Here is a 27,938-nt window from a genome sequence, read left to right as displayed (position 1 = left end):
TGATTCAATCTTTTTAGGCAAAAATGCCAGTCTAGACCAAATGACCCAGCATCCCTGTCCAACTGAATCTTAAATGTACAATACCAGGGAATCCACCAGTTCCCTGAGGTGTTTCAAATGGTGATTTTTCTCATTTTGAAAAATTATCATTTTTTGTCTAATTGGAATATCCACAGAAGAAACTTGTACCCATTATCCCTCATCTTTTCCATGTGACTCCTTGCCAGCCTTAAATAATTATGGTATTTAGACACAAATGTTAAAGGGAAGCTTTATTTTTCAGTTGAGGAACTTCCCACTTATTTTTCAAACGTGAAGTATCACATAAAGAACCTTCTCTGACAACATGATCTCAAACCATGGATCATGTCATTCAGTTTTCTGTTTTCATAAAATGATGATCAAGCACCTTGAAAGCGCAAGCAGAATTTGAAACAGATTTTATTCGTGAGTTCCCCCAAGAAAAAAGGAAAGAAAGAAAAAATATTTTCAAATATCAAATTAACTCAAAGCTTCCATATTTTGAAAACAATCTAATGTAATAATTGAAGGATGAGGGGCAGTCATGTCTTCTTAGTGACATTTACATTTCAGCTAAGTTTCATCTTAACACACAGGTGTATCAAGGCAAGGCAGAAAAATAATGTGTAACAGGGAGTGATACATCTGACTTATCCTAGGGTGTTAAGATGAGATAAATTACTCTGAGAAGCTCCCTTTTGCTCTTTATTGGGTATAAAGTAAAACTGGAGTTGCTAGCAGCTACCTCTGGATACCCAAGTTACAGCAAATCAATCTAACCATAGGCCAAAAGTGACTGATGGAAAATTATGTTTTATTCCCATCAGCTGGAGCAAAACTCTTTTTTTCTTGCTTAGAACTTTGTTGTTTTAAAATAGGAAACATATGTTGAATATTTTAATTGGAAGTAAGCATTTTTACTAAAATTGCAACTATAAGTGACACAATAAAATCATTCCTTTCTTAAGCAGCTATATCTTATGATCTTACAATAAAACATGAAAGGACAACTACTGGATATAGTATTATGACAGATAAGAAACTATTTTACAGAATACTAAAAACAGTGAAAGAAAAACGCAGAAATAGAATGTGCATGATGTTCTGTATTTAGCTTTGTGAGTTGGCTCTGAAATCTCCTTTTGAGCTGTCATTGATAATCACTGGTATGACCAAATTCTAAGGCAACAGTAGGGTGTTGTCCACAATATTTTTATCTGAGGATTTAAACCAGCCAGTATTCAAATTTAATCCATATTTATTATAGTTCTATACATAAGCATATTTTTTTTTTACTTTTGTTAATGGAGACTAGATCAAAACGTGTAATTCTACATCATTATTTTCAATATGTCTCCAATTTCATTTTTAATAATAATGCTTGCTAAAAGCCCTGCAAGGCAGACCTCTTTTGAAGACTCTCCCACTGTTAACATAACAGAGAATTTAATTTGTCTCAAAAAATTATTTCAACGTGAAACATTTTCATACCTCCCTGTATGTGAGCAGTTTTCCAGTTACATGCTCTCAGTGCATCTGCAGTGAATCATACAGAATATAATTTTAAAGAGAGAAGAAATACTGGACATGTAATGTATATTCAGATACTGTATTCCAATTATAGCATCAGTGCTTGCTTCAACAGCATTAAATATCACACAGGAGCAGTCACATTAGCCTCCCAGTGGCATAAGACCTTTGAGGCTTGCTTGCTGCATTTTTTTAATGTTCTAAGGAATAAAAAGTAGAGGAAAAAAGAATGCCATTTCACTGCTGATTCTGTAATCACATGCGGAATATAACAGCACTATGCCCTTAACATTCAACTGCCTATCAAGTTAAAACAAACGTGAAATTTCCAATGAAAAAAATGTAATTGTAGTATCTATACTATTAGTCAGTATTACCATTTGGGTGAATTTCAATGCTATTGCCAGTGTTAGTTGGGACAACATGAAAATTTCTTCTATAGAGTTTTTATGATTTCTTGGGGGTTTTTTTATGACACCACTCTTGTATTGGCAGAAACTTATTGAATAGATTTTTGCTTCTTACCATCAACACACGCTGGCCTTGCTCTTGTTGTACCGGCAATCTGTCCTTTTTTACATGCACAGCGAGCTGTTTGTCGGGCTATAGTCCTTCGGGGCTGACTGCTGTCTCTGTCCAAAGTGACAATTTCACATGTACCTGCAGCCAGTTGACCTGGAAAAAAAACCAGCAACAGGTACCAGAGTCACTGAATGCACTACAGGAAATCTATTACAGCCAAATAGAGCCACAGCCCTAAGTCACAGCAGACACTCCACAACAAATGGGCAGCCAGACGATGGATATAATAAAACTGAGATGACTTACAATTTTTCTTTGTGGTGGACATATGAAAACCCTGCACACTGGTTCTGTCAGAAAAAGATTATTGTTCCATAAAAGTCAGAGAGTTGAGGTTACACAGGTTACTTTTATTTATGTTGGCTAAGTAAAGGAACGAACTTTCAGGGCAATGGAATTTAAATGGTATGCTCTTTCCATACTTTCAGAAAAGAAATTATAAAGCATAAAGAAAATAAAAATTTCCCCAAATTTCCATGAATACAATGAAGTCTTAACTGCTTTGTGTGTTGCTTTTGAAGGAAAAAGCCTTTCAAAGCGTGCCCACGTTTGACAAACTGTCGGTCCTTCGGCTCTAGCTTCATCTAAACTGAAAGGTAATTAATTCTCTTCCTGACTCCTATTTGATGTAGCTGTTAATTTCTTTTTTTTTTTCATTTTACTAAATTTACTATGTAATTGTCAAATGGCTTAAATGACACCACACCCTTAGCTCAGTAATTACTTCCTTTTAATTGACTTGTCCAATATATGTAGCTTCTTCTAAGTACTAAAGAAATCTTCACCACCTAATTCTGAATTTGGACTAGGCTATGAGAAACAAAAACAAAAATTTCCAAAAATTATTTTATGAAGATCATTAGCTTGAAGTTAACGTTATACTTTTAAAGCAATGCACTTCCTCTGGCACAATTAATAGTAGCCTAGTAGTATAACAAAATAATACCTTTTACAGGTTGAAATATACATTATTGAATTTCAATGTGTAGAAAGACAAAAAAAATTTCCAACTACTACTTTGTATTACATACATTACATATTCTGGAGTTTATAGTGCAGTAGCAAACGTGTAACACCATCTGCAAATCACAAACTTTCCATGTTTTAGTTTTTATTAAAAATTAAAAAAAAGAAAAATTCCATATTGTTTTTAGAAAAAAATACAGTTTAAATAATATTCACAGAAAATCATTTTATGCAGTAGAAATAGAAAGAGAAAAAAGAAAAAAATCTATTATAACATCAAATCTAAAAAAATAAAACCAAATCAACCTGCAATATATATGAATGGCCTTTAAATCAAAATGTGCAGTGTTATTTTTCTATGCTCTTTTCTTTTTTTTCATTCAGAATACAAGTTTACCCAGTCTAGTCTTCTCAGGAGCAGTTAAATGCTTGTTGTGTGGAACAGCAAAATTTTGCAGACTGTCACCAGCATTGTGTCTCGTTCCCTGCTAAGGAACCTAAATTTTATGTTTCTGTGACTCTTACACTGCAATGAATTACAAGATGGCAAAAATTAAGATCTCAAGGATGGAAAAAGGTATTACAAATTCATGCAAATATATGACATATGTAAGTAATATACACTAGGCACTTATAAACACATATATTCACAATAGTGAACATTATCACCCCAGGGTTTAATGGCTGCTGGCAACTAGATTTATGAGCTATGGTCAGTCCTGTGTTTTTACTCTTTTCCACCTAGTCTGTTAATAAAAACATCTTAGGATAAACATATTAATTAGAGGACTTCTACTCTGTTATATGCTCTTTTTTTTCTTTGTTCATTCAAAACTACTGGATTAAATGCAAAGGTTTAGCAAGAAAGATAGCAGCACATAATTTCTAGAAAAAGACAAAGGAGATCCAGCTACACTCAAACATTTTGAACTGAAAAAAAAAAACAAAAACCCAAACCATTTGCTTTGGCGCTAATATATTTCATTCTGGGTTGTAGAGGATGTATTGCTCCTAAGGAATACAGCTGTCTTGGTAGATCATATGAAAAAAAATATAATCAGAAGAGTATTTAGATCCTGATGCCTTAGGCCACAAAAAAGTTGAAGCGTAAGTATGACACGTGTAAGTATATGTGTTTCCATACTCTCAACTATCCATGAGTCTATTTCTTTCATTGAAAAATCATACAATCTAGGTGAATAATTGTATAAACTCTCATTTCAGAGGAAAGGAACCAGACTTACAGCACAGTGAAGGCAAATAATGACTATACTCAGAGAATAAAAACAATTAAGCTCTATGTCAAGATAATTTGTGGGACTGCAAACAATGAGTATCAATAAGAACAGCTAATGGTATTTTCCACTTTTGGACTTGTAGAATATTACTTCTGCTTTGGTTTTCAGAAATGATAATTTCTACCAGGCATAGTGATCTAATTTTTCTTTATGAATTTTGAAAACTAGGATACCTACCCAAGAATAATTGCTATATAATTTTGTCTGTTGCTTTTCTTTTTTCTATAGCAGAAGAAAATTGTAAGCTGTTGTAGAGCTACAGGAGCTCTTACATATATGATATAAATATTTCCTCCTGATTGTGTCACAGGCTGCAAAGATTGCAAGCATATTGAGCACTGCAGCAGAGTACATCCAGTGTTACTTGGTGTTAGATGGCTGTAAAGCATGAAATGCATTAGTGAAGGTTATGGAAGGCCATCTCCAGAGAGACAGTCATACTCCTGTAAAACATGTCCTCTCTGGCTTTCATTAGGTAGAGGGTAAGTCTACAGAAGTACACTTAGAGGACGTGTACTACTTTAGCTTTTTAACAATTTAATCTAGAAACATAAGGAACAAAGTAGTGGAACTAAATGAAAATGCTTCTTGCAAGTACTGAATTCCAAAAATTAGAATACCTTTCATTTTCAACGAAGTTAACACAGTGACCTCTTTCAGAGATGTTAATGAAAAAAAGCTGTTCATCAGTGAGCCTCTGAACATGCTCCACTTCACTCCTAAAGCCAGAGAAGAAATCTCAAGGCAGCAATGGCTGGAGTTTCACTGGAGCTTTTCCAGTTGAGAGATTAAAAGCCACAGTCCATGAACAGTCATAAAGGCTCCACACTTTCATTATATTTTCTTTATGTACTTGCAACACACAAAGCAACTTGCCACCCTCCAACCTAAACAAAATAATCTTGGTAAAAAAAATACAAGCATCATTCAAGAATAGTCATACTAGCCTAACCCATAAGCCTAACCCAGAGTTGTACTAGTCGAACCCAAAGAAAATTTTGGGTTTTACTGTCTTATGAACCAAACATGAAGATTATTTCAGAAGAACCATAAAACTGGAGCTTTTCAAGTTAATTAGTCAATATTTCTTTGTTGTTGTTACTCTTACTATATATTTATTTATTTATTTATTTATTTTATAATTTTAATCAAATAATTAAGACGTCACTGGCAATGTATTTGATTTTGTTTTCACCATCTGATTACTAAACAGAGAAAAGTTTCAGTTCCTTAATGCTCTTTTATAGTGTAGCACTGTATTCCTAAAATGCCTTTAGATCTCTCCCCACTATCTCCCGCCACAAACATAAATGCTTCTATATGGAATTATTTCAGAAAAAGGGAAAACCATAGGATTCTGAATTAAAAATGCAAGTCAAAGTAAACAAAAATCAAAAAATTGCACCACTGCTAAAATTTTAAGTAAAATAGGACTGCACTCTTGGCTTTTATCTTGAAATTGTTTACAGTAACTGCTGTATAGATCACTTCTTTTGTTTTTTTCCTAAATGAAGCCCATTTGTGATCAGTCCTCAAACTGTTCTTTGAGAGATTTCCATGGAAGTGTAGGAATCATGAGTATAGGTATATATATTTAGCAAAGGTATATATATTTAGCAAATGTGCAGCAGAAATCTCAAGGTAAAAAGAGCATGTTTTTAAAAGATCTTTAGTACTTGCATTCTTGAAATAAAATAATTCATTATTGAAAAGCTTGAAAAGCTTAAAAACAAAGGGCATTTTTCATGTTTACCACTAAGATTCTTCTGTCAACTAAATGTCATTGTTGAAAGAACAAAGATTTTGAAAGATCTGTATTTTCTGCAATAGTTAAAAGCCTTAAATAGTAGATATATTTGTATTATATGGAGGGTACTTGAGATAATATTTTAATTTTCTGTGGCTAAAAATATTTCTGTTCTTCAATAGGAAATAAAAACCTAAATAATCCACATTAACTACAGCAATCAAGTTACAAATTTCTTTTAAATTTATGCTTATTGTAAAGCTGAAGGCTTTACCTTAAATTAATTTTAAAGAAAAAAAAATCAAATTATGAACTAATGAAATCTGTGGGTACAGTGAAAGTAAGTCTTGATCTAAATATACAGATTTTTCCAGAGGTTTACATTTCATGCTCATCCAGAAAACCTACTTGTGATTTGTACATGCAGGCTTATATTATTTTTCAGTGAACAATTTTTCCATGCATCACCAATTTGATGCCTAGCAACACAAGCTCTTTTAGTTCAAAATGCTTTAAGTTAGATGGTATTAAAATTCTTGGCTAGATTCAGATATGCTTTTGTCAGTGAACACAATGCAGGAGTTGTTTCAAAATCAGATTATAGGAATACATTCAGAAGTTTTCTATTACAATATTGAAGTCTTTCTAACAACAGAGCCATGCCAACTCCTGAGCAGAGCTGAAGATCAACAATTCCTACTGAAATAAGGGAGAACTGAAATACATAGTGCCACTCATTATCTGCAGTTTGACATTAACCTGAGTAGCAAATATTTCAAAATAATTAAATTCAAAATATAAAAAGCATATATTTAAGTGGAACTCATATATATACTTTTTGTCATATATCCTTCCTCAAAGAAAATGTCCTGAAAGAACATCTCTTACATTGAACATGATCCAATTCCTAACAACCCAAATACCTTTTCTTTCTAAACTTTAGCTAATAATTAGGGAGATTATGGCAAGGAATTTACTTGCCTCAAAAAACTACATTCATGTTTAAGCTGCAATCCTAAAATTTGTGAAAATTCAACTAGCATTAAGTAAGAAAGAACAGGTCATTCCACAATGCTTCATAGAAAAAAAAAGCATTTAAAATAAAATAATAAAATAAATAAGAGCATAATTGACTCAGCCAGTATGGGGAAAAGGTTTTCAAATTAATCAGCACCATTTGAGAAAAAACTACCAAATAAGAATATTCTTTCAATTGTTAACTTATGTGATACAAAGGCATTTCAATTTTTCAATAGATTATGTTTAAGGAAATAATCTATTTCCCTTTCCTCTTTTCAAAGTCAGTGACATTAAAAGCATTTCTCTTCAAGATGTTTGATGCATCATTTTGGACTTCATTTCATTGAAACAAATATTGTGTCTGTTTAAGTAACAAGACTACACAAAACAATTCTTCATGCTAGTAGAGTTAGACAACTGTTTGAAACAGTCATTACTAGTTTTTCTTGAGGGTACGATTATGTTGTCAGTAGAAGACAGGACTGATATTACTGAAACAAAAAACTAATTAATTTTGATAATCCTAAAATATTTGTGTAATCCACAAGTGCCCAGTACAGTAAAAAGCAGTACAGTTTTTTCCAGAAGATTCCTTACTTCATTACATGATTAATTATTTACTTCGTTACAGGTTCAGAGCTATATTTGATGAGAGTCAACATTACAATGTGACCTTTGTAACTTCTCGATCTTAAAAGGAGTGATTTTGAATTTTAGTGGTATTAAAGAAGAATGTGTCTTAAAGGTGTGGCTCGAGCACCCATTTTAGGAAGAAAAAAATCCCTGTAGAACTTAATTTGATAAAATTTATGAATAATGAGAAAATAATGATTAATTCCTTCACCTTTAAATACTTAGTTTAAATATTTTTCAGTTCCACTGCAATGAAATAGCCTATTATGTCCCCCTAGTAATTACTAATCTTACTGCAATTTTCAGACTACCACTTAGCCATCTCAAGAACATAAACAGCACAGACATTAGGAAAATAGTTTTCAGCTCCTCCATTCTGAAATAAGCAGTAAATTTTAATTAAGATAGATTCTAGTCTTCTAAGTAGTTGCACAGGAAAGAAAATCAAGTCTGTGGAGATAGAAGATACATTCAGGGCCCATTTTGAGATTTCATTTTTTCCCAGATAAGAGTAATGCCCTAACTTATTGCACCTGATAATACTATTGCATGTAATTGCTTAATGCTTTGTTGTATAATTAAGAATAATTCTCTCTCTATCTGAGTATTAAAAACACAAGAGAAAGAAAAATACATGTAAAACCCAACTGCAGTAAAAACAAATTGCAAGATTTGAGATCCCAAATAGAATTCTCAATCAGAATTGGTACACAAAGGAGAAGTCCAGACCAGAAAGAGATCAAAAAGTCAAGGATGTATGAATAAATGTGGAAATGTGGTCATTTGTACATAGGAACCTAGTTCTGACCAAGTTTTCCTCCTTTATTACTTCAAAACATAATTCATACAGTATATGAAGAAATGACAAGGTGTTTGAGTCCTTTTTCTTTAACTAATTTCTGCCTCCGTGTAAGTCACAGCTTATGCAAATCTCAGCTCCACAGAGCTGCTCCAAGGAGGACCTGCAGCTCCAAGGGGTTAGTTAATTGCTTCTGGAGGCCTCAATTGGTTACAGAAGGGAAATAACTGCAGGAATTCAGGACTGAACAAAGCTTTGCTTATTTGCATAAACCAGGAAGTGGCTGTTATTCCAGTATTTTCCTAAAAATATTAAAGCATGTTAAAAAAAAAGAAGAAAGAAAAAGGAAAAAAAAAAAAAGGCAAAAGAAAATTAAAATTAAAAAGAAACTAACAAAACACAAAAAAGTAAGAAAAAAAAACCCTTCTATGTCTTTACCAGCCTCTACATGTAAAATAAACCTAGTCTGTTTATAAAACAAACAGAATAGCCATAGGGGAAAAAATGTTATTGAAGGAATGCTGATATTCCTCTTGAGAAAGACAGGAATAAAAAGCACAGGTTTGTCTAAAAAGCTACTGACATTTGTTGGAGCCAGAAGCTGTATGTCGGGAAGGAACAAGTCTGTTGTGTTAGCAAAATATGTCACTGCAGGGAGTATGAAATCAGTTTGAAAGAACATGCAGATAAAGTCATATATCAGAAGTAGATAAAATGCAGCCGCTCAGGTAAACAGTGTTTTTAACTTCTCAGGCTTTCCTTTGTACTATCAAACCATTATCCTAGGATTACCTCATTGCTTTTCTAGAAGGACTTGAAGACTACTTACAAATGAACAGCCTTTAAAATGTCATCCTACAAGTAGCTACTTGTATCAAGATATGCACTGCAAGATTCTGGGTTCAACAGAAGGTTTTGTGTAAAATTTGGTCTAGTAAGGGTCATGCAGGAAAGATCTAACATACTGAAATTTTGTTTTATTGAATCCTGTTTATATGTCTCAGTCCTTAAACTGAAGAAACAATAACCCCAAAGTCAAATTACCCTCCATCAGGAACTAAGTTATATCCTATGCAAAAAGAACTGTGTCATTATTCTGTGCGTGTAGCAGGCTTCAAAACCTGAAGGCCAAAATAGGCAGCTGAAGACAACAACTACCTAATACTATCCAGCCTTGTTAACATGCCATATGCTAACTCATACCTATGTATGAATAAAAAATTCAAATTAAGAATATTTTCTGTCATTTTTATAGGACAATTATTATCACAGTAAATAACCTACTGTCCTGTTAAGTAGGTCTAAATGATTTCTTTAAAATAAGGCTGTTTATTTTCACTACTCTTCCCTTTTCACAAAAGACTATGACAAAAAACCCTAAAACATTTTCTTTCTAGTAATGGCACTGTAATGCAGTTGGGGTTTTTTTTTGTAATCTAGATGGCAGGCTTACCCTGAAGTCACTAGATAGCAGACAAAATGTTCTAGTAGCTGAGAAATTATTTTGCCATCTCTTTTGTTTACAGAAAAAGTCCATAAACATTCTCCATTTAAAATAAAGTCTCTCAAGACTTGGTTATGCTGCACTTGCTGTGAACATATAGGTACAACAGCTTACACATAACCACAGGGAAATATAAACTTATCTTAGGAACACAGCAAAAGTAAACACTGGAAAAAGAAGGAAAAAAAAAAAATAAAAAAAAGAAGCTCTGAAGTAGAACAGTTATCTGCATCCAAGAAGGAAACAAATTTCAACAATTTTTAATGTCTTGTTATACCTGAGAAGAAGTAGTCCCACTGAAAAACATATGACATTAATTAGAAGTATTATGGATGAATCGAAATCAGTCTCATGCTGGGACTCTTGATAAGACAAAGGATCCTCAAGCCCAAAGCTCCAGCAGACAGAATTTGCATCTCTTGTAGTGTGTCTGCAGTGATCATAAAGGAAGTTTATGGTGCATGTGTTCAACTAATCTGGATGCTAGCATGAGTGCTTAATTCAAGCACATCATCAGGACCAGAGCAGCACAGCTTGTACCTGCTGAGTCTGCTGTTTCTTCTTGCTTTGCTCTCAGTGTCATCGCTGATCCTACCAGAGCAGTTCCTCCATGTGTACAGCAGGGCTCAAAGAAGTGAAGCACTGCCCCATCATTCAGGAGCTATGCTGAGCCCATGGCTGCATTTAGCACACAAGCTCCACTACTGCAGGTACAGCACCAAGGTAAGAATTAAAAATACAGATATAGTCTGCAAAAGAAATATGTCCTTTCTGTTAGGCTAATACAAAACTTCAGCTCCAACCAGAAAGAGTGAACTTCAGACAGGGTCCTTAACTGATTAATTTGAGTGATGCCTTTCATTTTAAAGGTTTGGGAACAGGGTTTTATGCAACTGTGACAGAGAAGCATGAGTATGCTGGCTATTATTCTCAGTTGTTCTGCAGACTTGGAGGAGTGATTTTCTATCTGGGCCAGCTTCACTGCTGCATTTTCCAGTTTTATCTGTTTTGCTTAAAATGACTTATGAAACAGGTGCATGCCGAAATGAAAAGTTTTCATGGATAAAATCCATGATTTTTATATCCTTATTTCTAGTCCTCCAAGAATATAACCATTTATGGGATAAGACTCTCTTCTCCACAACTCAGAGGAGGGTGTCAGAAAAAGAGTTTTTAAGTTGCTCATGTATCCAAGGCTACCCAAAGAGAGAGCACTTAACGAGGACTGTCATCCCACCCACCTCTACCAATCAGTAAAGGGCTCAAGATTAGAGACGTACACAGTATCTCCTCCTGCTTCCCACTAACCAGGACCAATGCCTTCCATTTACACAGCTAAGTATTCAACCATTGCACACTCACAACTGCATTATTTCAACTCTACAACATACAGAGGGGCTCCTGCTTAAAGAAAGTATGTCATGTATGTTCACATTAGGTGTAGAATCAATCTCAAGTTACTGAAAACCTGAAAATATTTTAACTGTACAAATTCATTTTCTTCTGGACTTAGTGGCTGCAAAATAAACACAAACAAATCTATAAACAGAAGCAAAAATTATTTGGTATATGTGTTCATATCATAGAAGGCAATGTCACAAAGACTTTATACACTGATGACCTTTTAAAAAACTTTAAATGAACCTTTATTATTATTATTATTCCCTCTATAACAAGGTCCATCTTTTTATGTACAGCTTATCGGTTTTACTAGCTAATAAAAAGTTAAATTATGCCATCAATTCCCAATGAATGCCTAATAAATAATACTTCCTTAGTTCAAGGACCTTAATAAAAAGGAACAAAAATGAGGGCTGACACCATTTTGCTCAGAATTTTGACGAACTAAATTCGCTATTACTCATGGTGTACCATCATGAAATAGGTTTTCTAAGATGAAGAATAGACTGCAGTTAAGTTTCTAAACACAAGCAAACTTGCAAAAATTTACACACATGCACATATACAGATATTCTTCACAGAAGGGTATGTTGATGATTATGCAGAAGGCATTGCTTCTGATACTGACCATAAGATATATGCAATTTGCCACGGCTCCTCACACAATACTGTTATACTAATAACACAGAGTGAGTCACTAAGCCTGCTCTTTACTATACCATAGTCAATGGTATAATATCTTTACAATACACAACTCTTATTCCAACCCAGAGAAAAAAAAATCATAGCAGAAACTACCTGTGTAAGAATTTCCACTTATTTCTAAGGGAATACAAACATTTTAAAAAGTCGGGTCTGAGTCTAGTGTTGACTATACTTTGCATTGTTTATTCCCATCATACCACAGTGCTGACTGTAGACAATGTTTCAGTGTTCTGAGTGTGTCTGGTGGATGACACTAAATTTTCCTCCTTAATTTGGGATTAAGTGCATCAGAAACCATTATAAACTATATTGCATCTTTCATCAGCTAAGATTCTAATAAGAAAAGCTAAGATGCGAGATTTGATCAACTCCATGGGTCACACTGAAGTAGCACCAACAAGAATTTTCTGGAGCAGAGGACAAGAAGAAAGCTCTCAGGAAAAGAGCACCGAGTATAACTAAATGTTGCTCCTCAAACAGAAGAAAAGCTGAAGGAAAACTGTTAACATAATGGAAAAGCATTAACATTTTCTGCCTTCTTATTGGTGAATATATTGCAGATGTTTAGATCAGTGGTACTGATATTGCGTTTCTGTGGTAATGGTATGTAAGCAGAAGAAAATATAAAACTCACAGAGAGGAGAATGATCCCACAGGGATTAGTAAAACAGCAGTAAAGCAAGATTTATTGAATGAATGTTTGCACTCACCAGATGTAATAAAACTTGAATGATATCAAGAAACTAATGTACATATATGAGATATACATGGTCATGTTGATCATTTATGGCCTGCCCTTCTTATTTTAATTTTATCAATGGCAATATAGAAACCTGAATGAAAACTGAGGATAAGCTGAAAGGAACAAGAACAGAAAAGCTAGCAATAATATTTCATTAAAAAAGGGTTTCTGAAAGGCCATATAACCTTTTATCTAAATGCCTCAAATCCAAAATGTATTAGGTTCAAACAAAATAAAGTAATTTTAATTAGGTATAGGTAATCAGAATTTATACAGCAACAGCTAAAGAGAGAGTGATTATGACACTAAGACAAATCCAGTCATTCAGATCAAAGATTGGGCAGGCTATCGCTACAGAAAATAGGCCAACACAAGTATGTATTACCTAAGGGGCAAGTAAGCGTAGTGAACTGAATGATTAATCACAGCTGTAACTATGCATCACATTATTTGTGTGCATGTTGATGCATAAACATGATATTTTGGTCTGATATGAGGTGGACAACAGCAGAGGGACACAGTAATTTTGTAATAAAGAGAACATCACAACCACATTGCAAGACAAACACTAGCCTATTTATATACAGAAAGCAGTGACTGTGGTTTTTATCATTGAACTTAAGGAATGTATTAAATAATGATTACACAGTCTTGGTTCTAAATAGGCATGGCAATCAAAAGGCTAGGATTCAGTTTCTGAGGTTATCATAGATCTTCTGTACTAGCTAACCATTTTGCTCTTGTTAACTGGGGTATAGAACACTGTTTGCACTGAAACTACACCACCATCAAAATAACAGTAGCCCAGAGCTAAAGCCATAAGGATATGGTATTAATCAAAATTCACTTATTCTAATCTTCTAAAAATGAATTAAAGAACAATCCTTCCCTAGTCTTAAGTGAAAACAGTAGTACATTTTCTGTACAACATGAATCTTTTCACAATGACTAACCCCATTCCCAATAAAATCAATGGAAGTTTTACCACTAACTACATGGACAAAAAAAAATCAGCAGCATAAAAGTCTCCAAACTCCCAGCACCACTCCTTTAGCAAATTTGTGTTACATCTTAAATAACTGTCATTCTAACCAAGGACATATGTCAAACGAATTCTTAAGCCAACTGAAAGCTCTACTGTAAGGATCATTCATTCACTTTGTATGACTTTGTTTGTACCACAAGTCATGGCAGCAGCTCAGAAGGTGCCCCGAGATCAAGAGGCAGAGGTACATGTAAAATCAGAAACACACTTGTTCAGTGTTGCACTTGGCATGACAACTCTATGGTCTATTTTTTTTTTTTTTTTTTTTTAATTAGATAACCTCCAGGCACCCATTCCAGCCTAAACATTCTATGATTCAATTATTACAATAATGTTCCAGAATACACTAGCATACACTGTGGGTTATAGCAAGTACACAGAGTATCTATGCTCTTGTATGCATATTTGTTGACATTTTAGTCTTTAAATATGTTAGACACACAACATCTATTCTAGCAATTTCAAGTATATAGTTTCTATTTTCTACTGCTTCCCAATTTCAGGTATTAGTATCAATTTTCCATAACACAAATTTTCTATTGATATGAGATAAATGTATTCCAAAGTTATCACTTTTAATACCTGTTTTCTGCTTTATTCAATGAAATGAAGCTGGTCACTGTTGGAGAAGCAAACACAGTAATAGATCCAAAGGCTTAATACAAGTAAGGTATACAAAGAAACTGACAATGCTAAACTCCTTAAGAGAATACAGAAATACACGTATCAATGATCTAAATACTGTATATATGTAGTATCTGAATGTATAATGCAGAATACAAATTGTGAATACCTAGAAATTGTAGCAGTATATTCCATACTCAAAAAAAGATCCAGATTTAGTCTGTCCAGATACCTCTATAGAACCTTCCTACCCCACAGCAAATAGGTACTTCCACTCAGCTTGGTGTCATCTGTGAACTTACACTTGATCCCATCATCCAGATCTTCAGTAAAGATATTGAACAGAGCTGGGCCAACACTGATCCCTGGGGGACACCACTAGTGATAAGATGCCAACAGGATGCAATGCCATTCACCACCACTCTCTGGGACCAGCCATCCAGACAGTTCTTAACCCAGTAAAGGGGCTACCTGTGGGCCACCAGCTTTTCCAGAATGCCACAGAAAATGGCATTTAATGGTTCCCTTTTCCACTTCTTACTAATTAGCTGTTTCACCAAGCCCAGAAGTAAAGACAACAAAAAAAAGGTCAAGACTGGATTTGTTGCTTAATCCTTCACATAAACTTATGCATTGTCAGGCAAATGTTATAAAACCTAGACAACCTTTCTCCTCTCTTTTAAACATTACATAACTGGTATCTTGTATCCTCTCCTACACAGAGAGAGTTTCATAGTGGTTACTGAAATTTTGTATATATTCTTACACACATAAAATGTGTGGCTATACACACAAACACAGATACATATCCCACCCTATCCTGTCCTGGGATAAGCTATATCTCAATTTTTTTTGCCTCCCTCATATTAGAAAATCTACTAATAGTTACTGCGTGATCAGTATGCAACTGGAAAAAAAAAAAAAAAGAAACAGTAAAACAGAGAAAACCCTCAGGCTGTCTAGGCAACCAATCCTTTCCACATTGCAACAACTTTCAAGTAAAGAGACTTTCCTGGGGTTGGTGAAAAATTAGAATCTTTGCCAAAGTCCCTTGGTGACAAAGGAAATGGATTTTGATATTTAAGCCCTAAACACAAGATAGAACCAGGAAAAAACATAAAAGGGAACAAATCTATTTAATAATCTGATCAATTTTACCATTTTTTCCAGTGAAAAAAACCAGGAAAAAACATAAAAGGGAACAAATCTATTTAATAATCTGATCAATTTTACCATTTTTTCCAGTGATGGGACTGTATCCAGTGACAGTGTAAACATTTTACTTTGCACAATACAAGAGTCACAATAGAAGAGTGTAATTAGTGCTGGAAAGACATTCTTGAGGAAGTACTTTGATTTCAAAAGACTGTTGGAGTGATTGTCACCCCTGCTGTGCTTGGATTCTCTCTTGATGTGCATAAAGTGTGAATGCAGAATGCATTATTATGAAACTCACTCGTCCTTGCATTTGTGTGCTCATTGCTTTGCCATCTTGTGGTAACCAAAAATAGAAACCTACAGAGCAGCATATAATTCACACTAGAATAATGCTGCCATATCTTTTAATGAATTCTTCAGTGCACTTGCTGGAAATCTACAACTCAAACCATGCTCTGCATTTTGTTATTTATTTAACAAATGTGCAGTCATTTTCCTTTTAAGATTGAGATCACTGAAAAATACAAACTCTTGTCTAAACATTAAAAATAAGCACAAACATTAAATGATTTAATGCTGCATGAATGACTTCCAAAGAACTTTACCAAAATACACTGAGATCTTTTGTTTAAAGGAAGTGATTCTATTATTTCAGCACATATAAAAGCTGTACCTGTTTAAAAATTGTCCAACAATAGGACAGTTTAATATGTTACAAAGGAAATTGGATTTGGACTTCATAAATTAGTCAATAATTATTTATGGAACAAAGTAATTTTCTGACTTTTTTGGGGGGTTTCTCCTTTAAATTATCTTGGGTAAAAGCAAATATAAAGCATCTACCCCTTCTAACTTTAACTTTTAAAAGAAGTAGCACATTTTTGAGTTAGTGGTCCCAAGGGAGAGAAGATGAGCCCTTCTGTTGCTAAGCAAGAGTTTGCCAGTTATTTCAAGCTTTAGCTGAGTACAAGCAATAATCACTATTGCCTGAAATATACTGGAATGAAAGTACATGGGACCATTCATGGCACTTCATCAGCATGCAGGAGGCAAACAGAGTGACTGCAGTGATTGAATACAGGCTCAGAACTACTGGCTTTAATCTCCATCTCATTCATTCAGCCTTTACTTTTGGCACAGCTGTATGATAAACATTCTGACATTTCTTCCTTGCCCACCCTCCCTTGGAATCCCATGATTGCTGTTTGTATGTTTGTTATGTATTTAAGATCATCAGGTTTGTTTTTTCCTTCTTTCTGGTCTTGGTTCCACCCTCTTCTTCCCCACCCTCCCCCCACACACCAAAAAAAAAAAAAAAAAAAAAAAAAAAAAAAATAAAGCCAATAAATGCCTGGGTATGGGTAATATCCAGGCTTACAATTGTTATTATCAAAACACCTTTACTTTTGAGAAAAGAAACAAAGTCATGGTCACTTTTCCTCTGTGGACATTTTAAATTTAAGAAAGAAAAGCTAAAATCACAATTAATACTAATTCTTCCTACTACCTTCTGTGCAAAATCACATCTATACAGTGAATGCATGTATTTATTTTTAAAAAGTATAACTGGCTTATATTGGCATTATATAGAATTCTAACTGATGCTAAAAAAATTCTGATGTTAAAGAGCATACAGTTTGTTACTCCATAATGGGGATTTTGTTTGGTTGCTTTTCTGATTGTTTGGATTGTTTGGGTTTTTTATTTTATTTTATTTTTTTGCTGTACATCACTTATGTTGACAAGAAGAGCTCATATGTAGTTCTATATCACCAGTTTCTTGAATCTACCTTGGTTTTGCAGCCACTGGGTTCTAAGGGTCCTGAATACCTTAAAGCCTAATTGGTACCTTAAACATCCTACAGTAAAGTTAAATGACTTATACATAAACCCAGTAAGCACAAGCAACCTCTGCAACTGGGTAGCAACTATAATAGTGGAATGACACTGGTGTCAAAAAACAATTTCAATTTTATATTATTCCTTCCTCATATTAAAATACCTTAGAGTTTTGGGAAAATCTGCCTAGTATACTTACAGAACATGGGCTGACTTCTTCAGCTCCATATGCTAGACTCCTTGAATTCACAAATCTGCTACAAGAAAATAGCTGATTTTCACTCCTTTTGTACTAAAATTAATGATGTATGATCACTACAACAGTTTTAATTTAATCAAAAAGATACTCTTATGACAAACAAAACACTATAAGGAACCTATTTAATACTCTCCACTCCAATACTGGAATATATTTGCAGTTTTGCTGACTGAAAAGGCATGAAGCCATTCCTTAATATCCAGAGGTAAGTGGGATAGTGCTCTGCAGAGGACTGGCTCTACAGTGCCAGTTACTAACATAAAGATGCCTTTTCTCTTACACTAACTTTTCCTGCTGCTAAAGAGTTACTGAGCAGTCAGCATAACAAAAATGAAGGAAGAGAGAGAAAATAAACCACCTACAGCCTTTTCAGGCAACATGCAACACCATCTCTCTCAACTGAGTAAAAAGAGCAATTGATACACTGCATTGAAATCTGGAGACAGCAAACAGATCAATGAGAGAAGGAGAGAGATGAACTTCACACATTCCCAGGGAGATGCAGAAATATCCCTGGAATAGCTAAAATAAATCTTTAAAAAAAAAAAAAAAAATGTCATTAACTACAATGCCATCTAAGGAATAGGAATTAAAATCAGTCTCCAGAAGACAAGGCAAATTCTGTACTCTAGTTAAGTAGCAGCAAACAATCCAGCACCTTCCTCCTAAGCATTCTTACCATACTTTAAAGGATCAGGTTTCATTAGTTATTCATTTCAATCAGGAAAAAAACAGAACCCTTGAATGTGAAAAAGAAAAAATAAAAATGGCCCATCATGAAAATATTATAAGCAGCAACAATATAGGAACACAACACACAGTGAGACAGACTAATCTTACTACCTGTGTGTTGTTATGGAAAAGGGAGCTAGTGCAAATGCATTGAACTGTCAGCCAAAGACTGATACCAGCATATTTATTCAATACATTCTTGCTGTGACTGTTCTGTCTTTCCTGAAAACAACTATTCATTAGTAGCAGTTGGTCAGCAATATTGATTTGACTATACGAGCTCATATTATGATTTTATTATTATTTTTTAAAAACAGAATATCACTGTTACAAAACCACCCAAGTTCCATGGTCCTCTTCAAAATGTTCATACCAGCTGCTTAATACAAATAATTTTTTCTTAATTAAAAACAACAGGTTTCCTGACAAGAAGTTTAATGTTTTACCAAAAGGAAACAAAACAAAACAAAAACAGAAAAAGGAAACCACAATTGTCCAGTGGATTTATTTAAGACAGCTATGCAAAAAAGCCCCATTCTCTTCTCATGAGATATATGTCTCATAAAGAAACCATTCTATCAACAGTTCTTATTTTTGATGTAGAAGTTATTCAGGATGTATTTTAACTGGTGGGCTAGCAGACTAAACAGACCGTAGAAAAGGAAAGCTGACAAGTGATTGCAAGCAACTTAGCAGCTTACAGGAAATATAAATGATGAATATCACAGGAGACATCATCAGTGACCTGCTTAAAAAAAAAAAAAAAGTCATATTTTTTCAATTACAGTGAAGTTAGATCTTACTTTTTGGCACCATCAGGCAAAAAAGCCTGCTCTTTTTTTTTTTTTTTTTCTTTTTTTCATCTTACTTCTTTTCCTTATTAAATGTAAGGCAAATGCAACCTTGCTTCCCAATGTCAGGATTTATGAATTCCCATTCACAGTGTCCAAAGATTTGCAAGACAACCATCCTGACCTTGGTTAAAAAGGAAATCACTCTGAATGAGTTTAATGAGGATTTGAAGAAATGTCCTTGGAGGTGTAGCTTGAATGAAAATGTAATAATGTCTACATTTTACCTTGTACCTTATGAGGAAGCAAGAAACAAATTTTATTCAGGATTTTGAACTTGCTACTCTCAATCTCACTGAAGCTGCTTAAACAAAGCTAATAGAAAATGGTTCAATAAGGCATTATTCCTTTCATCTGCAGTGCTTAGTTCCATTTTTTTATGCTGACTTCAGAAATTATATATTAAGACAAGAAAACAGTAAGTTAGTATCACTGTGGGCCAACTTATCAGACTTTAGAGGCAGCTGATGATTGTTGGTGTCTGAAATGTTTCTTTTGATTTTAGCTGAGAAGTTATGGTGGTTTTTACTGCTCTTCTGTTGATTTTTTTTTTTAATGTTTTAGAAAGATGGTGTGTTTTTCTAAAATATGCATCACTGCTCCACTGAAACTTAGACACCTATTGTGCCTCTAAAATAAACTAGCTCATCAACAAAAACATTTTTCTCCCTTTTAATACACTTCAGGCATGTGGTCTAATTTGTCATGTTCTCTTTTTTGATGTCAAGGGCCCGAAATGACATCAGTCTGAATTTGAACTAGTATTGTACAGACGTGTCAATATCAATGGCGCGAGAGATGTTTGTAATAAACTTGACTTGCTAAATATTAGTTAGCTACAGAAAGCTAAGGAACTAATTTCTGTAAGATACAGCACACAGACACACAGGCTTATCAGAGAAGAATCAAATCTGATGTCATATAAAGAGCTTTGGTGAATAAGAATTCAGAGACCAGAATGTTCCACAGGATTGCTTGGGAACACAGCAGGGTCTTTCCATTGACTTCAGAAAGAACTTTAAGACCTAGTATGATACTACTGTTTGCTCATATAAACTAGTCCAAATTCAGTGTTGAGAAATTCACACCTCCAACACAAATGGTTTAGCAGATCCTTCTACGGTACTAATTTACATGTCCCCATAAACAGAGTTTGAAAAGATCACCAAAATGATGGAATTTGATTGTGATCTTGTTCTGCAACTGTTTGAACTACTCTCTACTGCTCCAGTGCCTGACCAGAAAAGGAGTGAAAATAAAACTTCCACCTCTGTGTAATAAGCCAGAAAATAAAAATCTGTATCAGTCAAATGCTAACCTACATTCTGCAGGTATAAGTTTGAAGACCACATGCTAGGAGAAAAACTTTTAAGTAGAAGCTGCTGCCAACCTTAGCTGGAATAACCTGTGTTCTTTAGACTTCACAGCTTGTCTCTTGAAAGTTCTCTGGCAACATGTGCTTTTTCACATTTGTCATCTAAATCACAGATCCAAATGTAAAATATAACATTAAAGAACAGTAAGTGCATTTGCGACACTCCTTGGAGAAATCAGGTACACATAAGGCAATGACTACGTTACATGGAAATATAAGCAGTCCTTAATGTGACTTTGCTACACTAATTTAATTAAGATCAGTTGTCCTTCCTAACATTAGTGCACACTCTTGATACTCTGCTTTTCAGAAAACTTTGGTATCCCTAGGTAACAATGAAACAAGATACATGACAGTTTGGCACAGTAGTTCAAGCCACATACTGTTACCCTTATAATTCACAATGCTGTACAAGTGCAGGCAAAGAAGTATGGAAACTGACTCCTCAAATTGTGTGTTCCACTGATTGTGAAATGCAAAGTAAGAAACATATTTACCTTTCATCTGTAACACTGAAACAGCTCTACTGAAGAGCTGTTAAACTTAAACCAGAAATTTCCAGGTTGTTTGGACTAATTTCTCACTGTACTCTGCAAAATTCTGTGCAAAAACCCAGTAGACATAAAGTGTAGGCCTACCTCAAAAAGTTTATTCAGTATATGGGTCGGGTTTTGCAGAATTTGATATACATTCAGGCAATCCCTTTGCCATGAAATAATAGTACAGAACATTATACTGCTGAATTATTAAATCTGGTGCTCGGTTTCAGAAATTAGCTGATGTTGAGGAAATTCCTTAGGCAAAAGACTGATGATGTGGCAACATTTATACACACTGTACACAGGAAAAAATATGCAAAATACATGGTATGATGCCTTACACAACCAATTTCTCATCAGAGTGAGATAGCCCATATGAGTTTTGCACTTCCTAAATGCTGTCCAGGATCACTTCATCATAGGAAACAAAACTACATTAAAAAAAAAAAAAATGCGATGGAATGACAGCCTTTAAAACTGTCAGTATCATCAATAAACAGTTCTTTCATCAACAAAAACTATCCCAAATACTTTTCAGAAACAACAAGCACTAAAATGAAATAAAATTTTGCAAAATGCTTGAAAGGCATTGCAGCTGCAAATCCAGCTACATGCTTGCCGTAAAACCACATATGCTAGCATGCATCTCACTGAGTACTGCTTTCCAAATTTATTCCAAAGTCACATACAGAGTACAAATCTCACAAATACATTACTGTTTTATGAGACATAAGGCATATAAAATTTCACATCAGTCACCTTTTTTGTGTGTTTTTTTTTTCTTTTCCCCAACAGCAATTTAATTACATATATATATTAGCCATTCTTACGTAAAAAATATATTTCAAATCTATCCTAAATGGGACTAATCCCACCACTACACTCCTTCAAATGTTTTTATAGTATGAAACTTTAAATTAAGAACTTACAAGAAATATTGATCTTTTATTTATTATGTTATGACAAATTCAGTTATTATTATTTTGAGGAGAAACCTACAGTCTTCACGAAAGCACTAAGTGAATATACTTTATGTATTCCCTGAACACAGAAAATAAGAAGACTCTCAACAATAAGATCATTTAACAGCAGGTAACCAATAACCCTAGTCTTCTTTTTTGGGCAATACACTAGACAAGAATATACTGAAAACTTTATTTTTCTCCATGTTGCTTAAAGATTTACAACAGATTTTGAGGATTACTACAGGAAACTATGACCAATTCCATCTGATGTTAGTGTCACTTCACTAAAAGAAAAAAATAGTACAAAACTAAAAATCCCATCCTTTGATGGAAAGGTTTAATTCATTTGAAAATATGTGTGTGCTTCAGTATTAATACCATCTTTGTAAAGATATGGTTTATATTTTCTTGACCTTCTTTAATACTTGTTGCATTTATATGTCAGTCACTTTTGACTAACAAAAATAATACTTTAAAAATTCTAATGAAATGAAAGCAAATCTTTCCAGCAGCATTGAATAGGCATTTTGGTTTATAATTCTGTTTCTGAAAAAATGCATGATTACAGTCTTTGGATAGAATGTAACTATCACTTTTGGCAATTTTTTTTCCGACTTGTTATTTACTTTTCTCTGGTAAATCTAGCATCTGGGTTCTGAAGGCCTCTACTGCATTTATTTTGAGCTCCTACTCCCTAATTTGTCTTGAACAAATTTCCTTTTCTTAGTTTTCTATCATACAAATCTATTCACTAGGATGATTATGTTCAGATTCAATTTTTAGTTTTTTTCTCTGTGTAAGTAATATATCTTGAACATTTTCAGATAATGGAATCAAATTTTCTTAAACATGTATCATTTAATTACATTCTAAAGATTACTTTGGAGTTTAACTATGATTATGCATAGCCTAGGCAAACAAAACAGTGAAATGAAACATTTTGACCATGAATTTATGCATTCATTAAACACAGGTTTGAGAAGTAAGACAAACTGCACATCTATACAGTTACCTATATAGCAATATGTATAGGTATATGTATACCTATTCTATATACTTACATACCTGTACAGCAAGTAACTGAGCAATGCTCAGGAAAAGGTGTTGTGAGCAATAAAGAAATAAAGAGACATTGATGTATTCACAAATGCCCCGTAGTTTAATAGCTTTCTTTAAGATTTTTGAAATTTAAGGCTATTGCTGAACATGAGTTTATTTCAGTAGGAAACATGCCTTTGGCCTAGCAAGTGTTCTGAGGACTGTCATCTGAGTCTGTCCCTCTTACTCAAGCTGAAAATAAAGAGGAAAAATCCCCAACCCAACGACAAGAAAATTAACCTTCAGCGCAAAAATGTAATGAATTTCAGACTCCTCTCCCAGCTGCATCAGGTAGTAAAAAGATACTACAGTTTCATAACTCAATTAAGAGCCAATCTACACTATATTTTATATAATTCTGGGGGTTGTTTGTTAATCGTACGATAGAAACCACTATGGTGAAATACAAAGTTTTGTCAGACTAAAGATTAAACTACTGTATCTACACATAATGGTTCACAAAATAAAGAGATAATGTTCATAAATACAAATGCTATATGCATACCCCTGATATTGTAAGTTACTTAAGTTTCAGATGTATTTTGTTTGCTTTTTAATACAGAATTCAATAAATGTTTATATGTTATGGGAGCAATTAAAGGGATTTATGTGGAAGAGAACAATCTTGCCCTTGTCACTTGCTTTTAAATAATCTATTTTGAAAGAAATAAATTACTTAGGACACAATGTTAAATTGTGAGCCAAAGCATAATTAATCTGTATCCTGACTCTGTTTAGTTGTAGGAAGGAATAAGAATTGTTTAAACACGTATTCTGAACTAATTCAGCTTACATGACCTACAGAGAAACAGAGTAACCACATATTTGAGATATCAAAGTACTTTATAACAGCATTACAAGAGGTCTACTGACACTCATGATTAGCTGGAGCATATGCTGACCTCTTTCAGTTAACATCATTCCTTTCTGCTAGTACACCCGAGATGAGACAAAATAAAGCAGCCCAGAGGGCCTCTTCTAACTTGGGAGGAATATACACATATATTCGCTTGATTTCTCATTCATAATCCTGCAGAAAAGCAAAATACAGGTAAGTCACTGTAATTCCTGCTTCAAAATTTTTATCTTTATTTTTTTTTTTTGTACAGGTGGCTTCAGAAGTACACATCTCCAGCTCTCCACAGTACTGGTTATGAATCAGAGCTCTACCCTGGTCTTAGGTTTGAAACATCCAGCAGAAGGACGAAAAGTAGTGAATTTGTAGTTGGAAAAATTCCTGAAGAAGGACTGCTAGAGACAAGTGATCCTCCTTTCTCTCATGCTGCTCTTACTTGGTGTAGTCGTTCCCACAGAACACCACACATATGAAAACATCTTAGGATTCAAAGTTGAATAGGACTAGTAAAAGTCTTCTACAAAAGCAGCACCACACCAGGTAAAGTGTATTTGTTGCAAGCTTGATGGATTTCAGATCTAAGCTCTAGGTGGCAACTGGATGTGCAGACTCCATATGCTAGGGATGGAGGCATCTGAAGAAAATAAGACAGCTATGTTAATCTAAGGTGGCTCCAGTTCAGCAGACAAACTGCTTCCCACATGCTTAGCTATCCAGTAAGACAATCTGTTGAAACAGCTGATTTCTAGCTCACTTTGTTGTCATATGGACAAACAAGGATTCTTCCTGAAAGGCCTCATCCTGGCAATATAAAAAGAGACAGCTTGCCTGGAAAAGTGTAAGAAGAACTAGTATATACACTGGGGCAACGATAGGAAGCCTTGGCTTAAATAAAATCCAGTGCCTTAAAAAATAAAGGGTGTTTTCTGAGGATACCATATCACAGAAAAATGAAGAGGAGGAGGCTGTAAATATGTATATACACCATACTGGATTATAAAGATTCAACTGCAGAGATCTGGAATTTTCCCCCTCTTTTGGTTGAAAGGAATATCCTTAAGGAAAAATGACAGAGGCTAAAGTTTTTGAAGGCTCAAAGCACTGACCCATCTCAAATCTAACAACAGGTTGACTGTGTATACTGGAGGAACTAATACTAGTTTCTCTGATTGCAGATTCACAAGTATGTTTTGGAAGATGCCTGAAACTGGTCTGCTCTTTTCATTTCCTTTTGGTACTCCAGTCAAAATCATGGACTTCAAGGTGTGCTTCCTCCTTCTTTACTTTATGTTCCTCTTTGTAGTGGCTCACAGAGTTTACAGTTACTTAATTGTGTTTACAAACTCCTGATTCAGTTATATGGTGACTGAAATCTGACTGCAGTTTGTAGTGAGCTGCACCACCAAAAACAAGTCTGTGTTATTTTTCTTTCTGTGGGGCAAGTTGCAAAATATGCATTTTGTCTACATTTTTTGTAGCTGGACTCCTTTCTACAAAGGGACAGAAAGCCTGACACATCTCATTAGCATGAGCTTCAAGACAGTGACATATATACTGAACTTCAAGGTCAACTGCAGCCTCCAATCTCTGAGATCACTGAAGTGAAATACCCATTCAAGGAAGGCAGAATTAATCACTACTAACTTAAAAAAAAGTAAGTGGAACTGATGCCACTATGTGCCACCCACAGGGAAATCTTGCAGAGTTCTTCACTACCCCATCTGTATCAGGAACCTGTGGGGAGCAGGACGCCCACCCATCTGAACAGTTATTTGGGGAGCATTTTCCCCTATTATTTTCCCCTATTAGTGTGTTCATGAAGACACTACTTACCTAAAGGCTTCTTGTAAGATCTAGGAACTGAAAAAGAACTAATTACTAAATTTCATCAGTTATTTGCATGTTTTCTCAGTAGATATTCTTGGTATCTGCACTGTCCAAAATTTAAATCCAACCTAAATGGTGGGATTTGATTGAATCTCACCAGTCTCTAAGGCAGAATAAGCAATTACTGTGAGTACAGTTTGAGGACAGTGAAAGAAATGGTAGATTAAGTCTGTATTACTAGTACCTTACAATCTGCACAATCTTAATGAGGTAGTTGAAAAGAACTGAGGATGTGGTATGCACTTTCATTTCCACTAATGGGTAAAAAACACTACTGTCTAGGACTTCAAATGTAGTTTCTCTGGGTATTTCAGAGGAAAAGAAAGTCTTCTATGCTCACTAAGAAAAAACCTTATAAACTGTGTTTTCCACAATGTTTCCACTGGAAACTGCTATGTCACCAAGTCTCATTGTCATCAAGGAACTATTTATTACTAATAAATACATTTTTTCAACACTTTACATCTATAGATCATGCTCACAACCCCTGCTGTTAAACAAATAACCCAAAACACTTTCATGATTACACTTCTGTTCGATTCTTGTCACCACAGATTGATGTCTTCTCACTGATAATTCTAAAAATGTCACTGAAACTGGCTTTTCTAGAGCTCTATAAAATAACATTTTTGTTTAAATTTCCTGTCACCATAATAATTTTTCAGTTATGATTCACTGAAAATGCAGGACATTTTCTGGCTAGGAATTAGTCACATTAAAGACCAGCAAACTATCTACACTGATGGTAGCTGCATAGACTTTGAGCTGTACTGCTATTTTCTATGGGATAAAAAACAATGAAAATACATCTATAAAAATATGCCCAGCTTATCTTAAAACAATATTTGAAAAATAAATGTGTTTGTTATATCTGTGCTCCTTTGTCATATGTCAAGTACAGAATTGGATACAATTTGGCAACTATGCCATAGGTTGAAAGTATGAACATCTACAGTAACACAGAAAAAATAACAATGATATGAGTCTTTACATACAGTACGATGCTACAAAAATAGCATAATGCTAAAAAGATTCATTGTTTAAGATCACTAATAAAATTTATGCTATAATTTCATGATACAGGCAGTGGAGGCATCTTCCCTGGGGAGATTTAAAAGGAGAAAATATGTGGTGGGAAGTGAACTGAAAAAATCTAGTAACTTTCATCTTTAATTTCTGCAGGGTATGATCTACTTTCAGTTACCCTGGTGTAAATGCCAAAAAAAGAAACCAGAATTGCAAATTCAGATCTTTCTTCAGTTCTTTAGTACACCTCTTATAATAATAAGGACACATCAAGTGATGAAAGACTGGATATTCCTAATTTGGGACACCGTTTGTCCCACTAGCCACTCTGCAGAAAGCAGATCCTTAAAGACCAGTAAATATACTTACCACACTATAAGTAAAGCAATATAAAGGACTATGATTCAAACAGGAATAGATTTCTAAAATATGAACGCAATGCCAGACAGTTCAAATTTAATTTTCTTGCATTGTCTTCAATCTGAGGAGCATCAGTGTCTAAAAGTGATCCCAAAGCACATTAAATGGGTTATTAAAAATAAATCGTTACTAAAAATTATTTTGGCACTTAATAGGAGGCCAGAATCCTCTTCTAAGACAACAGAAAAGCCAAGAAGTAAAGGAACATAGAGACAGAGGTTTGGAGAAGTCTGCATTTCACAGCTGGGGAAAATAAACTCCACTAGGTTCTAAAAAGAACCCTACAAAACAAAAACAACAACCCCCCCTGCAAAAC

General features: G+C 34.3%; 1 protein-coding gene across 11 annotated transcripts in view; it reads right to left on the bottom strand.

Moving 5' to 3' along the window:
* The window catches only part of TAFA5 (TAFA chemokine like family member 5), a 475,974-nt gene that overhangs the window by 249,234 nt on the left and 198,802 nt on the right, over positions 1-27,938 (bottom strand). For all 11 annotated transcript variants that reach the window (XR_014952368.1, XR_014952367.1, XR_014952369.1 and 8 more), the window contains one exon: positions 2,077-2,226. Coding sequence is in view for 4 of the 11 variants with exons in the window: in XM_085570408.1 (XP_085426534.1) it covers positions 2,077-2,226 (150 nt within the window). In the remaining 7 variants the exon portion in view is untranslated. The remainder of the gene's footprint in view (positions 1-2,076; positions 2,227-27,938) is intronic.

Source organism: Lonchura striata, chromosome 1A (assembly GCF_050655825.1).
Source record: "Lonchura striata isolate lonStrDom1 chromosome 1A, ASM5065582v1, whole genome shotgun sequence".
Taxonomy (NCBI): Eukaryota; Metazoa; Chordata; class Aves; order Passeriformes; family Estrildidae; genus Lonchura; species Lonchura striata.
Note: the sequence above shows the minus strand (reverse complement) of the source record. Positions and strands in the feature narration are given on the sequence as shown.